Below are 16,602 nucleotides of genomic sequence, written 5' to 3'. Positions count from 1 at the left end.
GCCCCACAAACTACACTCCAGGATAGACCGGGTTTTCTGTGCCAATTCATTGCTGGAAGCAGTTATCATAGCGGAACAAATGGGGAAAACTCTTTCCGATCACAACCCAGTAGAAGTCACAATACAATGGGGTAGAGTCCCGATGCCTATACCGACATAGCGCCTCGTCACGGAACTACTTGAGGACAATGTATTCAAAACATCCATTGCAGAGGCAATTACAAGTTATTTCACAGTGAATGCGAATACTGCTAGCTCTCGGCAGGTAGAATGGTATGCCTTTAAGGTGTCAATAAGACGGGAGGCAATGGGAACACGTGTGGGTATGAGACGGAATGTAGTAGAGAGACTCCAGGAGGTGGAAGGCCGCCTGGCCATGTAGGAAAATGAAGCTGCTGGCACGAACCTACCATTCACGCCACTACAGGAGGCGAACATGCAGCACGCTGAACTTTTAGAGGAACTGCGGGTGCTGGTATACAGAGAATACACATGCAAACAGCACACACAAGCGTACAGATCAGGGCCCATACTGGCGCGTATAGTGAAAGATGTCCCACCACACATGCCTATACTAGAGGTTACCGATCACAAGGGGTCTCAAGCCACGACACAAACTACCATTAACACGGCCTTCAGGGACTATTATGAAGCGCTATATGGCCCGCACCATCACTTCTCAGAAACAGCATTTGAGGAGTTTATGGCAGGACTCGATCTACCGCGCCTAGAGGACAGACCGGGGGAGGAACTAGCACGATCTCTTACACTTGCTGAAGTACGACAAGCCATTTGCTCACTCCCGCGGAATAAAGCCCCCGGAATGGACGGCCTCCCGGCCGAGTTCTACGGGACCTATATTGACCTGCTTGCCCCACGCCTTCACATAGTATACCAGGAAGCGCTACGTACCCACACTCTACCACAGAGGTCCCTACAGGCTTTAATAGTCTCGCTACTGACACCGGGCAGGGATGGGATGCACTTGGCCAACTACAGGCCCCTATCCTTACTAAATACGGATTTTATAATATTGAGTAAGATATTGGTGACGAGGCTGGCTCAATACATCCCACAACTCATACACTCTGATTCTGATCAGTGCGGTTTTGTACCGGGCAGAAGTACGGCTATGAATTTGCGACGACTCAGCCAACTAATTTTGTGCGACCAATCACACGAAAGGACGGAAGGGTGTATTTCCCTAGATTTAAAACAAGCATTTGACTCACTCAGGTGGGACTTCATGTTCGCAACGTTTGCGAAATTCGGAATACCACCAGAGTATGTGGCCTGGGTCAAATTGTTGTACACCCATCCGACGGCCCGGGTGCGCACGAACAAGTGCATCTCGGAATAACTAGCTATAGCGAAAGGAACTAGACAGGGATGCCGCCTGTCCCCGCTCCTATTTATCCTGGCACTTGAGCCATTGCTCTGTAAACTTCGCACATTGGCGCATCACCGGGGCATACAGAGAGCCGGAACAGTACATGTGGTCTCAGCCTACGCAGATGATATTATTCTATATTTACGGGATCTGAGGGGTGATCTGGACCCTATCCCTAGTATTTTTGAGGAATTCCGTACATTGTCCGGCCTCACTATTTTAGTGAACCTAAATCCTATGGATTCCACTTTGGCACCACAGGAGCAAATACCCCACTGTCATTCACACCACACACTTTCCAGGTAGCGGAGACAACCTTCCGATACCTAGGGATACAAGTGTACAGGGGAGCCGGGGACATGATTGAAGGCAACCTGGGCCGGGCAACTGCAACACTGAAATCGCAGGTTAAATTCTGGAACGCGCTACCATTGTCGGTGGCAGGCAGAATAGCCATCTCTAAGATGGTAGTTCTGCCACAGCTAATTTACTATTTTACGGGATTGCCGTTTGTGATCCCAGCTGCTATGTTCCAGAAACTGAACACAATATTGACAGAACTGATATGGGGGTCGGGACGGAGACGCATTAGCCTGTCCAAATTGCAACTTACCACTGCAACAGGCGGAATGGGTGTACCGGACTTTCGGGCATATAACTATGCCTGCCAATTGCAATGGCTGGCATACTGGTTGGCAGGCCGCAACCTACATGAAATTGACGTGTCAGAGACGGACTGGTCAAAGGGATCCATTCATGCCCTGTTACTACCGGGATCAGAGGTCCCCGGGCACACGCCTCCCCTACTTCGACTCACGATTACATATTGGAGGAAGGCGGTGAAATACACGTCCCCTGCGTCCTCATATGCCCCCACGAAACCACTTCGGGGAGTCCCATTGGGGACGGAATTGCTATCGAACCAAACACTCAATGCTTGGCAGGAAACGGGGGTTACACAGGTGGGGGATCGATTTTGCAGATGGCCAAGTTATGTCATTTGAAGACTTCCGGGAAACTCATCATACCCCAGGAGGAACGTTCCTCTTACATGCCCGGGTGCGTGGGTACATAGCCAGAACGTGGGCGCCAACTGGTGAGGAACCTCCCACGAATCCGCTACTGACAATGCAATACCTCATGGGAACGGGCACCTTCCAAGCCATATGCCACTATGGCTTATTCTGTATTAGGGCTTGGACCTACGGAGCGTAAAAAAAGTGTCTCCACCCGATTTACAGACCTGGCCCTACTGCTTGCGAAACGCACAATAACAATGCGCTGGAAGTCGGCCAGACCGCCAAACCCAGAAGTGTGAAGGGCAGAGGTGCTGCGTTGAGGGAAAGCAGAGGGGGAGACACTACAGCGCGAGGAGCGTAGAGGACTAAGGAAGACCCTATCCTCCCTTGAATGGAATACTACGCTTGGGGCTTTCGAGGCTGGTGGGTACCCTGAGTCGGATTCAGAATTGTCCATTGATTGAGATTCAGAGAGACATGCCAGGAACTAATACGAACCCCTCTAGGTGGCTGGAATCTATACACTAGTTAATCAACTAGGAGGGAAGAGGAAACATCTATACACGCCTCGCCGGGAACAATGGGTCTAGATGCACAAACAGAAACTAATAGAATTATTATACTATACATCGTCCCCGTAAGATACGTGGTGAATTGAACTAGGTGATTCCATTGTGCTAGTTATATCCATGTAACACGCATATCGAAAGTAATTATCTGAGTGCGGGGAGAGGGAGGACAAGGATGGGGGGAGTTAGACTGTACATAATTGGGTTGTATGGCAACAAAATAGAAAATGTTAAATGCTCCTGCGATACTTGCTATGGATATGTGAACGTACAGAAATACAAGTTATGTGATTATGCTAAAATACAATTTAACGTTCTTATGTACTCTGCTAATAAAAAGAGTTAAAAAAAAAGGTAGGGACCGAGGTTTGTGGCCCCCTCATCATAAGCTCGATAAGGTAGGAACCGAGGTCTGTGGCCCCCTCATCATAAGCTCAATAAGGTAGGGACCAAGATCTGTGGCACCCGTCATAATAAGCTCGATAAGGTAAGGACCGAGGTCTGTGGCACCCTCATCATAAGCTTCGATAAGGTAGGGACTGAGATCCGTGGCACCCTCATAATAAGCTCGGTAAGGTAAGGCCCGAGGTCTGTGGAACCCTCATAAGCTTCGATAAGGTAAGGACCGAGGTCTGTGGAACCCTCATAAGCTTTGTCAAGGTAAGGACCGAACTCTGTGGCCCCCTCATCATAAGCTTTGATACAGTAGGGACCGAGGTATGTGACACCCTCATCATAACCTTCGATGCGGTAAGGACTGAGGTCTGTGGCGCACTTAAACTTGTCTACTCCAATATGGAAAGATTCAACGTCTGAGGCACCCTCCCCCTTTATACTTCCATCAGGTAATGATCCAGGTCTGTGGTACTCTCACCCTTGTCTCCTATGATAAGTTAAGGATTGTCATCTGTGGTGCTGTAGCCAGTGTCTGCTCAGTAAGTTAGTTCACTCGTTCCCTTTTGTCAATATGTTCCATTATTACCTTGCGACTATTTTTTCTTCCTGAGCGTGTTCATATTCATGATATTAGCAAGAGATCAGTGCTGCTGGTTTTAGGATTCTGAGCACTTTACCACTGCTAACTGGTTCTAAAGTGTATGTGCTCTCTCCCTTAAACATGCTATGATTGACCTATACATGTTTGGTATATTTAATTATTTGCCTGTAAATCTATTGTACAGTTGTATACCATGTACCCAGGGTCTACTAATTAGATGCTACTAGTTGACCTGCAGCACTGATTGTGCCACCCACACCAGTAGCCTTTCAAACCTGTCTCAGGTCTGCCATTGCAGGGCCTGTGTGTGCAGTTTACTACCACTTCGACTTGGCGTTTAAAACAACTGGCTAAGTTTTAAACTCCCCTTTTATTGCATATATGTCACTCCTAAGGAAGGTCGTTGGTAACACAGAGTGCATGGTGCAATGTAACTAAAAGGTAGCACATGTACTTTTAAGTTTTACATGTCCTGGTAGTGACAAACAGCTTATTCAGTTTTTCACTACTGTGTCGCCTACCCTTCTCATAGCCTAACATTGGGAATTCCTCACTACACTTTTGCACTGTAACACCCGATCAGAGAGGAATAGCTTTTTCTTGTTTCATATGTTTGGAATGGTCTTGATAAATCCTCTTTACTGATGACGTTGGATTTAACATTACTGGTTTAGAAATACCACTTTTAGAGAGTGGACATTTCTCTGCACTTAGCTCTTCTGTGTCTCCAATACACGTCTGGGTTAGGTGACAGCTACACTTTGTGCATTCCCTCTAGACCGCCACGAACACAAGAAGGAGAGGCTCATCTGCACTGTGAGCATTCATCTACATTCTGATGGGTCTTTCTGGGCAGGGAGGAATGGGAGGGTCTCACACATTTCAATCGATAGTGTCTTGTCCACACACAAAGCACTCATTTAAACACCCCCCCGCTCATCCCATGTTATCCTGACAGACAGGACTCAGCTGAAAGGAACTGTGTGAACCTCAGAGGAGAGCCTTTGATGTCATTGCCACTGCAAAAGCTTTCTGGGTATGGCTACTCGGTTCCTGACCCCGCTGATCAGACACTTCTTGATCTTGAACTTGTCCTCTGTCAGAAGAACTGCTGTGCTGCAAAAAAGACTCAACTGGACTGCTTTTCTGGAAGGCCTGCTTTTCTGCTTGCTGCTCTGATGCCTGCCGCTCTCTGACTCTGCTGAAGCAGAGCCGGACTCTGCCTTGCCCCCAGGTGATCCCCAAGGGCTTGCTGGCTTGCCTCCTGTCTTCTGAAGTATCAGGAACATGAAAAGACTTCTTGCAGTTCTGCTGGTGCTGATGACTCTGCCATCTCAGAGTCCTACCCTTGGCTGAGGAGCCCTCTCCAGTTCTGCGCCTTAGAAGTGGGTTCTGCAGCTGTTTTGCTCAAAATTTGTGCATTGTCACCGTTGCTCCGTTTGGAATTGATGCAGTGCCCTTTGACTGCGATGCAGTGTCGATCCAATAACATCCCTGCACGGCTGGATGGCGACGCAGGACCAAACTACAAGGCTCGACTTCAAAGCATTGACCTGATTGCATCGGAACCGATGCATCATCCACACTGCGTAGAGAAGATCGACACATCTTGTTGCTTGCAATCAGTAAAGGTACTTTTTTCACCAGGGGCTGCGTGGGTCTCATAGCCGGCTGGTGCTCCATCACGGTCAACTAAACTTTGCCTTTGGTCTGGCCAGCACGACTGCGAGAGAAACAGGTGGAAAAAAGAAACGAGGAGGTCTTCTGCGTGGATCAATGACAGCGTGTTTTATTAATGGGACAAAAATGAAACAACAAAAACAGGTAAGCTTTTGTGAATTCTCTTCTGATGAAGAGAATTGTTTCCTCTTTGCGCCTCCAGGTAAGTGGTGGTAACATTCCCCGGTTACCATGGAAGAGAAGAGACAAAAAGGGCGGTAAGTCTGAATGTCCAGAAACTAAAAGTTCTCAAGGTGGGAAAAAGAGTACCATCACCAAGGTTTAGGGTTGGAAAACACTAGGTGCGGGTTACTGGAAAATTCAAATAAACTGGGTGTGCGTAAAAAGAAGGTCTGGAAGATACACTCTCGCCTCTTACTTCAGGCAGCGAGATAATGGGCACAGGATAGAGCTACTATGAATAGATCCTTTAGGTCAGCCAAATGACGGGAGATAACAGTCTACCCAGGTGCAACTACAGGGGCCTGCAGTCTTAAGGACCTTTTTAACCTAACAGTCCTTTTTCTGTACAATGAGGCGTGGTTTGGTTCTCCCCTCCCTTCCCAAAACGAAATAAAGAATGAGTCCTAAGACCCCCAGTGTCCCGTGCCCCACAAACTCCTTCACACGTACCGCCGAACCTGTAACTCTCCTGAGTTATGGTGGGGTGAAGGTGTCGTCCATCAGTCCTCGGACCAGGTCTCGGGCTCTGCAGACTTTTCTTCCGCCTCTTCCTGGTTGACGGTGCAGGCCTGGGGTCGGTCCTCCTCTCGCCCCAATGAATACCGCTGCACGTTCTCTCGCAGGTTCCTAGTGTCTGGTCTCTCTGTTCGCCTCTCTCCTCCCTTGCGGCGTCTTCCGGCTTCTCACCAGCTGACAGGTCCGCCCTTCTATTCCCTGAGGACTCTTTCCACTGGTTCTTTTCCTCCTCTGGGCGTTCCTGTGGGGAAGAGGAGTCAGGGTTAAGTAACCCTTGCCTGTCAGCTGGATTCCGTTTAGTTGTTGGCACAGCGGCTCGTGAGTCCGGGTTGGGGTCTGCAATGGGGGTGAAAGCAGGCTCCTCCTCACAACGACATAAAGTAACCTTTTAGCACAACCTGCTTACAAGCTCTTGACTGTATTTATTGCTTCCAAAGTCAATATCTCAACTTCTGCACATTGGATTGTTGTCATTTTGATCTTGTTTTGCTCAGAATATAATCTGTTTTTCTAGCCTGGTGTGGAGTCTTTTTGTGGTGTTTATACTGTGTTGTTGCATAAGTTATTGCACAAATACTTTACACATTACCTTTTAAGTTATGCCTAGCTGCTGTGTGCCAAGCTACCGGAGGGTGAATCCAGGATAATTTAGGTTGTGTTGTGACTTACCCTGACTAGGATTGTGGTTTCTGCTTGGACTGGGTGCGTACCTCTGCCAACTAGAGACTCCCATTCCTAACATGGTGGTACTACGAAAAGGTTAATGACATTACATTTCTAATTCAGTGCAGAAATATCAGGGGCTTGAGGTCTAGGGATGGACAAGATGAAGTGTTTTTTCTTGTGGAAATATTAGTTTTCTGGAAGGGATCTAGTCTAGTGTCAGTGAAGTAACCCAGAGGCCTGAGTTTTGGCTCCAACTGACCACGTTCTGGCTCCTTGGCAGTTCAGTTTATTTCTAGGTGTCCCATTTCACTATTTTTAAATCCATGGTATTTGAATATGAACTATCCCTTGGTATTCAGCAGTTTATAAAACATTAACTATAAATATTAATGGATGAATGCTAAAAGTGATATATTGTCTGTTCGCTTAACAATGTCTTCGATTTTATTTTTGCATACGCCTATTAAGAACCATGGGAATGAGGTACATAACCCCATTGTTTTTTTTTTTCTAGACTGGAACCCTCACAGAAGACGGCCTGGACTTGTGGGGAATCGTTCCTTCCGGAGGAAACACGTATGTTTTTTACCAACATTGTCTATCGGTCCAGAGTTGATAACTGCCCTCGCAGCAGAGGAGGTTGAACTGTCTGACCACTAGAGTAGAGAAAGCCCTTAGCAAGAGAAATGATTGAACAGTCTACACATCCAGACCTGCTCACCCACATCTTGCTGACGTCTTGTGGTGTCATCGCTGCACCGGGGCTCTGGCATAGGCCACTCCAGCATCACATTCTGTGGGTAACAACACAGGGGACATAGAACAAGGTGTGGCAGGCTTTGTGTAGCTGCCCACCTCAAAGATGAGAGATGTCATAAATCTCTTCCTTGCTTTGGGTTTTAATGCACACCTACAGCTTTGTAAGTGGACCGTCTCTCGCCAACCGCCACCTTGAGACAAATAATAGTTCTATAAAAAATAACTCATATTACAGTTTTACACAACAAGACTGCAGATTGCATGACAGTTTTATCAGACTACATGACATTCCCAAGCAGGAGACCCCTCAAACTCCATCAGGACAGATTTGATGGACGAGAACCGGCCAACCAACACTTCCGGGGTTAACTTCCAATGTGTGAAGTCTATGTTGGGACCTTAGGTGTCAGCTGCCTGACTTGTCAGGGCCTGCCAGGGCTTTCCCTGTGCTGAGGGGGTGGAGGGACTGATCTGAGGCACACCAGGTGCATCTCTGAGGCTTGTCCAAGAAGCTGTGTATGTGTCACAGAGCCTACAATAAAACTGGTCACTTGTTTTGGAACACGACTGAAATTATGTATACCGCGTATCGTGCAATGAGGGGACGTAGATTCAGTACCTGGAGTTAGGTGGTAGAGCGGTCTCTGTATTAGGGCTCAAATTGTTGCCCTCCCTGTTGGAGTCTTCCAGGACAGAGGAGAATTTTGTGAAGTTTCGTAAGAACCTAAAAACCTGACTTTCTTCCAACTAATGGTATGTAAGAATAAGGGAGTGACCCCACTAGCCAAGAGACAAGGTACAGGAAGTACAGCTAAAGAGTAACTCCCTTGGACCTGATTGGATTTACCACATATCATTCATTTCCACTCAAGTCTTTTAGAACCAAACCAACCTTCAAGGATCTCATATACACACACAATATGGGCCCCAACAAACTACAAGCACACTGGTAAACAACTCAAAAGGATCTATAAAAATTTAATTTTATTAAAAAGATTATTTCTGAAAACATAAAAATACTGATGTGATAAGAAGTCACAGTTCTAATCTTTTTTAATAAAATTGAACTTTTATAGATCCTTTTGAGTTGTTTACCAATGTGCTTGTAGTTTGTTGGGGCCCATATTTGAGTGTATGAGATCCTTGAAGATTGGTTTGGTTCTGAAAGACTTGAGTGGGAATAAATGATACATGATAAAAATCAATCGGGTCCAAGAGAGTTACTCTTTAGCTGTTTTTTCTAGCTAATACAGAAAAATGCTTGTAAGTAAGAATTGCTGTGAAGATTCTAGCGCCATGACACCTATTAGGTTAGCTGTTTGCAGTTAATAACTATTGCTCATCATCATCAAACGCAGTCGAGCAGAAAGCAAATCAAATCTCAAAAGTAAAGGGGCCGTATTACGTACAGAGCCCCGTGGGCGCACCATGCATATGCACCCGGTTTTAAGCACCCCGGTACCCTATGGGGGGTATGCGTCTACAGACTGCTGTGAAACTAGGACGGGCAGGAAGGGGTGCAGAAAACAGACCCATATACCCGTTAGTTCACCCTGTAATACAGGTCCAGCTGTCCTGAGAAACCGTTCGTTCGCGTTGAGAAAGCTGCTGCTCAAGTAAACAATCTACTCGAACAGCAGAAATGAAGTATCGCCCACTTGCGCTGTGCATGGTGCCGTTCGCGATGATTGAGCAGTGCAGACAAACATCTGGCGTTGAAAATCACAGTGAACAGCATTTTATTTAACACATTCCGCCGCTTACAGAGCTTTGCGTAGCACAGCAGATTTTTCTTTTGCACATCTACGCGTAACTCCGCCCAGGCTTAATTAATACTTCACATGAGAGTGATATAGCAATTAAATACTGCAACGCCATGTTATGCAACACATATTGTTAACATTTCTATTCCCAGAATTATGACTGCATTTTGCTTTGTATTTGAAGAAAAGAGTTCCATTGTATGTTCATCTCAGTTCATACCATCTGCGGCATTCAAGCATGCTCGTGCTCTTGGAAGTCTAAGATGGCGGACTGTGGTGCACCATGGTGAGCTGCCACCTTGGTGCCTGGCGCGGGCAGAGATGTTCAAGGTTAATGGTCGGTGCCAGCTCATGCTTCCCTATATTCTGAGACATTTTTTGAGGTATGCATTTCCTGTAGAGCGCTCTGGTAACAAAGGCTTATGGTACTCATTCTATCGACCTCGGAAGGATGAAATACTTAGTGGCCCTGCTGGGATTCAACCCTGTGAACACGAGGTCCAAGGCCACCTTCAGTGGATGCATAAGTCCACCGAGGCCCTGTGCGCCCTTCTGCCTCACAGTCACTATTTTCCATTGTGTTACATTACAAAGATTTATTGCACGGGCTTCGTTGACTGCAGGTAAATGTAAAAAGCGGCTCCTTAAAATGTTTAAGGGTTCAGCAAAGTGCCAGAACTTCAAAGAATGACCACAGTGCGGAGGACGGATATGGATCAACCTGCATACAGCTTTTGACTATTTGTCGAGCCGCAAGGGAAGAGCTTCGGAGTTTATTTTTGTGTGATAAACGGGGTGCTCTACTTGTGTGGGGTTTTGGAGCCTATCCTGTCACCGGTGACAGCCCCAGCCACACCAGTTGGGTACCGTTTGTATCACAAGCTGTGGGAAGGTTGGGTGCTAGGAATTTTGTGGATCCCCACAGATTCTGGAACTTTCCCTCACAGAAATATGTGGGAAATGTGTGTTTAGACAAAGTTTGACGTTTACAGGGTATTCTGGGTAAGAAAAGTTAGTGATCAAGACCCAGGTCACATAGCCCTGGACTCCCCTGGGTGTCTAGTTTTTAAAAATGTCTGACCTCAGTAGGTTTGCTGGGCATGAATACCGCAGCTACATTCGTCACTCGAATGTGCCAGTTTTCAAGGCAAATTTTTTGATGTCTCCATGTTGCTTTCCGGTGACAGCCGATAAGCCCAGCCGCACAGGGTACAGTTTTCATCAGGAAAAATGAGGGAACGGTAGAACATTTGTTAGTTCAATTGAATTTTTCTCCACTTTTACAATTCCAAATGTAAGCCAGCTTACCAGAATAACACATTTTGCAAAATGCCTTCTGAAGTCCATGATAGTATGGGTAACCCCAAATTCAGAGGTGTACAAATCACCACTGTTTCTAAACTCAGTTGCTTGTGCACATTTCAGGCATGTTTAGGTTTCATTCATATCCATTTTCAATCATTAGATTTTACCCTGTGAATTGCTGCATGGTCGGTCCACAGATAGTATCATAATCGGCAGAGCAGCTGGTGCCTTCGGCTATCGCTTGTTTTTAGGCAACCAAATACAATATATCCCTGGGACCAGAAGGGCCAGACCAATGGAACGGTAGAGAGATTTCTAAATCTCTATTGGGGCAAAGATTTACCAATGAAGACGTTGTCATCTAGTTCTATTTTTTTTATTTTTTTATTTCAGTGATTAGTGTCTTTGAGAAAACCATGAGCAATCCACACGAATGACCTGCTGCAGAATTCGACATTTTGTCTCCTGTTTAGGAATCTTTAGATCTTTGGGTTCATCCATAAGTTTCAAACTGGCTTGGCCACAAAAGTTGTAACTAGATAGGGTCCACATAAACAGGAAAATGGCCTAACAAAAATTCAAAAGTACTGGTTAAAAATCAAGTTTTAGAAACAACTCTGCTTCTTCCTGAAAACACCAAAGATGGTGATATCAGCACAGCAGACCTTTTTGTTTCTGCTATTTTTGGGGAAAATAATGCTTTCTGGAACAGAGCATCTTTTCCCCCATTTTTAAAAAAATGCTAGATTTTTGCAGTTTTCCCTCTTCCTTCCATATGAATCTAAAAACGCTGGGTAACTTTAGAATCCCCAAAATGCGGGAAAACCACTCGAACCTTTCCTTGATCCCTTTGGTGTTTAAAGAAAAAAGGAATCGTAAAGAGGAAAGTGCCTTGAAATAAAAACCAAGGAGCTTAGCTTATTTATATTTATTTATTTATTATTTACATTTATAGGGCGCAACAGCCACCCAAAAAGGGTATCCCAGCGCCATAAGAGATTAGGTGTAGATCGAAGCGGAAGTGGCATATCAATTACTGGTCAATTAGCCAGGTTTTAAGAGCTCTGCGAAAGCGGGTGTAAACAGGTTCATGACGAATAGCCAGGGGAAGAGTGTTCCAAAGGGTCGGGCCGAGATAAGAAAATGATCTACCACCCATCCTGGTGAGTTTGAACCTAGGTACCTTTAAGTTGCCGAGAGTGGCCGACTGCAGGGGACGAGTGGGAACGTAAGGACAGACAAGAGATTGTCAATATTATGGGGCCGAACCGTGTTTAATCTTAAACATGTAGCTCAGGGTTTTGAACTTGATACGATTCTCCACCCTGAGCCAATGTAAGTCACGGAGAGACCCGGAGATGGAAGAAGTTCTAGGAACTCTGCAAAGAAGTCTTGCAGCAGAATTCTAGGCCAGCTGCAGCCTGCGGATGACAGCCTTGTTTGAACCCAGGTACAAAACATTCCCATAGTCCAACCGTGAGGTGATGAGGGCATGAACTACAGTTTTTTGTGTAGTGGTTGGCAACATCCAAATGATCTTCCGAAGCCATTTTAGAATGGTAAAGCACACTGCTGTAACCTTGGTTGCTTGATGATGCCTTGTCAAGGCGTCGTCAATAATTATGCCCAAATTTCGGACATGACTAACGGGTTGCGGGAGGGCCCCCATTTCAGCTGGCCAATGTTGTGGACCCCAGAGATCTTTCCTCCTTCCCAGGATAAGGACCTCAGTTTTATCGGCATTCAGCTTGAGGTAGCTGTTATTCATCCATTTCGCAATATCACGAGGCCCTGCTGAAGGAGAGATGGAGTACAGGGGTCGGAGTTGGAAGAGAGAAGATAATCTGGGAGTCATCAGCATATGTAAAAAGCGTCAGGCCAACTAGTTCAGCCATGTCAGCTAAAGGCCTGACATACAGGTTAAAAAGCAAAGGGCTTAAAATAGAGGCCTGAGGAACCCCATAAGGTGGATGAGCTGGCTGTCGCAGAAAAGATTTGAAAAGAACGGTTGTCCAGAAAGGAAATAATCCATTCTAGGGCAGAGCCACGAATACCAAAAGATCGCAGTGTCGTAATTAGAATGGAGAGAGAGATCGAATCAAACGCTGCACTGAGGTCTAATAAAATGAGCGCCACTGTCTCACCAGCATCCAAATGATGTCGTAATCTCTCTGTGACTCCCAGCAGAGTAGTCTCAGTGGAAAAACCAGTTCGGAAACTGGAATGGAGGGGTGTAAAATGTTATTTGCTTCGGTGAACTGAGAAAGATGAGTGAATGTGTCTCTCGAGAATTTTAGAAAAAGCTGGCAAGAGGGAGATAGGCCGGTAGTTAGAAAGAGCAGCTGGGTCAGCCGTGTTTTTTTTTAAAAGAGGGGTCACCATAGCATGTTTCCAATGAGTAGGGACTATAGATTCACATAAAGAGGAGTTAAGAGTACTTAAGATGATATGTTGATGGGGGGTATCCAGTTGTTTTAATATTGAAATTGGGAGAGGGTCTTTTGGGGAGCCAGACTTGACATTATCTAGTATGTTTTTAAAGGAAACCACATTTAAAAGGGGCCGAGAGTCTAAATAGGAGGAACATAAGTTAGACTCAGTAGAGAGCTCCAAGTGGGGGGTAACCTCAGGGTTAGTATTCTGGGATGAATTTATGGATTTCTGTAACGTGTGCCTACTGGCATGAGAATTAGTGATTTCTACATGTATTTTTTCGATTTTGTCCATTAAAAAGCAAGCAAGATCGTCACATTGACGATTGTTGAGAGGTAGAGGCTTTGCAATAGTTGCAGATCTGGCCAGTTCTTTCACTAATCTGAAAAGAGTTTTAGGGCTATTAGCATCGTCCGAGATAGTTTTAGAGCTGAAGCTGGCTCTAGCTGTGTTACAAAGGTTATGGTAGTAATTCCTAGCCTTAGTATAGGTGATCCTAGATTCCAAAGCATAATCTTTCCTCCAGCGCCGTTCCAGCTCTTTACGTTTGGCTTTTTCAGTTTTTAAGGTGTCATTGAACCAAGGAGCTGGAGCTTAGCGTTGGTGCTGGAGCTGCCTCAGCACCCAAGGGGTTAAGAGTCCTCCCAACTGATGGTCATTGAGATGATGAAATCAGGAGACAGGTGGCAGGGTGAGACAAGACAATGCACCGCCCTCACCCCCCCCTGAAGCATGAACACAGCGCGTGATTCAGAACATTTCTAAGAGTGGGACATCGTACCCTGGTCTTAGATTGAACTCATCACAGTGACCTGAAGGGAAGTAAGACTTGTTACTCTATCGTTGCCCACTGGAGTGCACGCTTCCCTCTGAGCAGCAAGCTGCATGCTCTCTGCTGAGCTCTAAGGAGTAACAGATCTTTGGTATGAAGAGCGCTAGTAAACACCTTAATAAATAAGTGTTGTGATGCAGAACTTAAAATGTTTGCAAGACCATTGTTCATGCAATTCTCAACCAAAAGTGCCAACTTGCGACAAACCTTTTGCTGTTCTTCTCAATAGTTTCCAGAATGTTCTCATGGTGAACACCAGATTTACACTGCCCTGGGGACCACTTCTTGGCGCCATGGCCACCTGCCACTCGCTCATAGTTCTCGAAGGCAAAGTTCAGGGTGATCCGCTGGACCTGAAGATGTTCGAGGCCACTGGATGGGTAAGATGCTCAACATCACTGCGCTGGTAAGACGCTTAATGGCACGGCAAGTTGGGCAAGATGTTTGATGTCGCTGATTGGATGTACAATTGTCAACGTCACTGGTTGGGTGTGATGGCCAATGTCAGTGGGTGGGTGTGACGTCCAGTGCCACTAGTTGGGTTTGATGTCCAGTGTCACTAGTTGAGTTTGATGTCCAGTGTCACTAGTTGGGTTTGATGTCCAGTGCCACTAGTTGGGTTTGATGTCCAGTGTCACTAGTTGGGCTTGATGTCCAGTGCCACTAGTTGGGTTTGATGTCCAGTGTCACTAGTTGGGTTTGATGTCCAGTGCCACTAGTTGGGTTTGATGTCCCGTGTCACTGGTTGGGTTTGACGTCAGTGTCACTAGTTGGGTTTGATGTCCAGTGCCACTAGTTGGGTTTGATGTCCCGTGTCACTGGTTGGGTTTGACGTCAGTGTAACTAGTTGGGTTTGATGTCCAGTGCCACTAGTTGAGTTTGATGTCCAGTGCCACTAGTTGAGTTTGATGTCCAGTGCCACTAGTTGGGTTTGATGTCCAGTGCCACTAGTTGGGTTTGATGTCCAGTGTCACTAGTTGGGTTTGATGTCCAGTGTCACTAGTTGGGTTTGATGTCCAGTGCCACTAGTTGGGTTTGATGTCCCGTGTCACTGGTTGGGTTTGACGTCAGTGTCACTAGTTGGGTTTGATGTCCAGTGCCACTAGTTGGGTTTGATGTCCCGTGTCACTGGTTGGGTTTGACGTCAGTGTCACTAGTTGGGTTTGATGTCCAGTGTCACTAGTTGAGTTTGATGTCCAGTGCCACTAGTTGGGTTTGATGTCCAGTGCCACTAGTTGGGTTTGATGTCCAGTGTCACTAGTTGGGTTTGATGTCCAGTGTCACTAGTTGGGTTTGACGTCAGTGTCACTAGTTGGGTTTGATGTCCAGTGCCACTAGTTGGGTTTGATGTCCCGTGTCACTGGTTGGGTTTGACGTCAGTGTCACTAGTTGGGTTTGATGTCCAGTGCCACTAGTTGGGTTTGATGTCCAGTGTCACTAGTTGGGTTTGATGTCCAGTGTCACTAGTTGGGTTTGACGTCCAGTGTCACTAGTTGGGTTTGATGTCCTGTGTCACTGGTTGGGTTTGATGTCCTGTGTCACTGGTTGGGTTTGATGTCCAGTGTCACTAGTTGGGTTTGATGTCCAGTGCCACTAGTTGGGTTTGATGTCCAGTGCCACTAGTTGGGTTTGACGTCCAGTGTCACTGGTTGGGTTTGATGTCCAGTGCCACTAGTTGGGTTTGACGTCCAGTGTCACTGGTTGGGTTTGATGTCCAGTGTCACTAGTTGGGTTTGATGTCCAGTGTCACTAGTTGGGTTTGATGTCCTGTGTCACTGGTTGGGTAAGATGTCAACGTCACTGGTTGGGTTTGATGTCCAGTGCCACTAGTTGGGTTTGATGTCCTGTGTCACTGGTTGGGTAAGATGTCAACGTCACTGGTTGGGTGTGATGTCCTACGTTGCAGGTTGGGTGTTAAGTTTGTTTCCGTGGGCTAGATATAATGTTTGACATCACTGACTAGGTAAGGTGTCTGTTGCTAGTGGCCTTTGGGTAAATGAAAGGGTGAAACTGTGAAATCAACTAAAGAAATAAAATTGATAAGAAGGGGATTTAGAGAAGTTGTGACAGTGAACATGGGGGGAAAGAGAGTAGAGAGAGCATCAGGTGCAGGAGCTCATGGACAGAAGGATAAGGAAAGGCGAGAAGAATAACGAATGATGGTGAACATGAGATACAAGGAGACACATGAAGAGGGGGGTGAGTGAGTGATGGGATGAAAAAAGGAATAACAGGGTTGATGATCAGAAAGGAAGAATGAGAAAAGAGGTGGGATGGGAAGACTGAGTCATTATTTAGGAGAAAGGAGTTACTAAGAAGAGGGTGGTGAGTAGACTGGAGGGAGAGTGGCAGAAGAGAAGGTCCCTTCACGTGGTCCTGGGTCACACGTGTATTGTTTCTTATTCCAAAAAGAGACAAGGGCGCCAATCTGAGCTCGGTCCATGGTTTGCT

The 16,602-nt window shown here is 46.2% G+C and overlaps 1 protein-coding gene across 1 annotated transcript in view; it reads left to right on the top strand.

Moving 5' to 3' along the window:
• LOC147668181 (putative cation-transporting ATPase 13A4) overlaps nt 1-16,602 on the top strand; it is a 197,309-nt gene that overhangs the window by 57,992 nt on the left and 122,715 nt on the right. Inside the window, exons 5-6 of the mRNA XM_086948722.1 lie at nt 7,574-7,635; nt 14,381-14,531. Of these exons, the coding sequence (XP_086804848.1) occupies nt 7,574-7,635; nt 14,381-14,531 (213 nt within the window). The remainder of the gene's footprint in view (nt 1-7,573; nt 7,636-14,380; nt 14,532-16,602) is intronic.

The sequence above is a fragment of the Lissotriton vulgaris genome, unplaced genomic scaffold (assembly GCF_964263255.1).
Source record: "Lissotriton vulgaris unplaced genomic scaffold, aLisVul1.2 SCAFFOLD_2870, whole genome shotgun sequence".
Classification (NCBI taxonomy): Eukaryota; Metazoa; Chordata; class Amphibia; order Caudata; family Salamandridae; genus Lissotriton; species Lissotriton vulgaris.
This window is presented reverse-complemented; position numbering and strand designations above follow the sequence as displayed.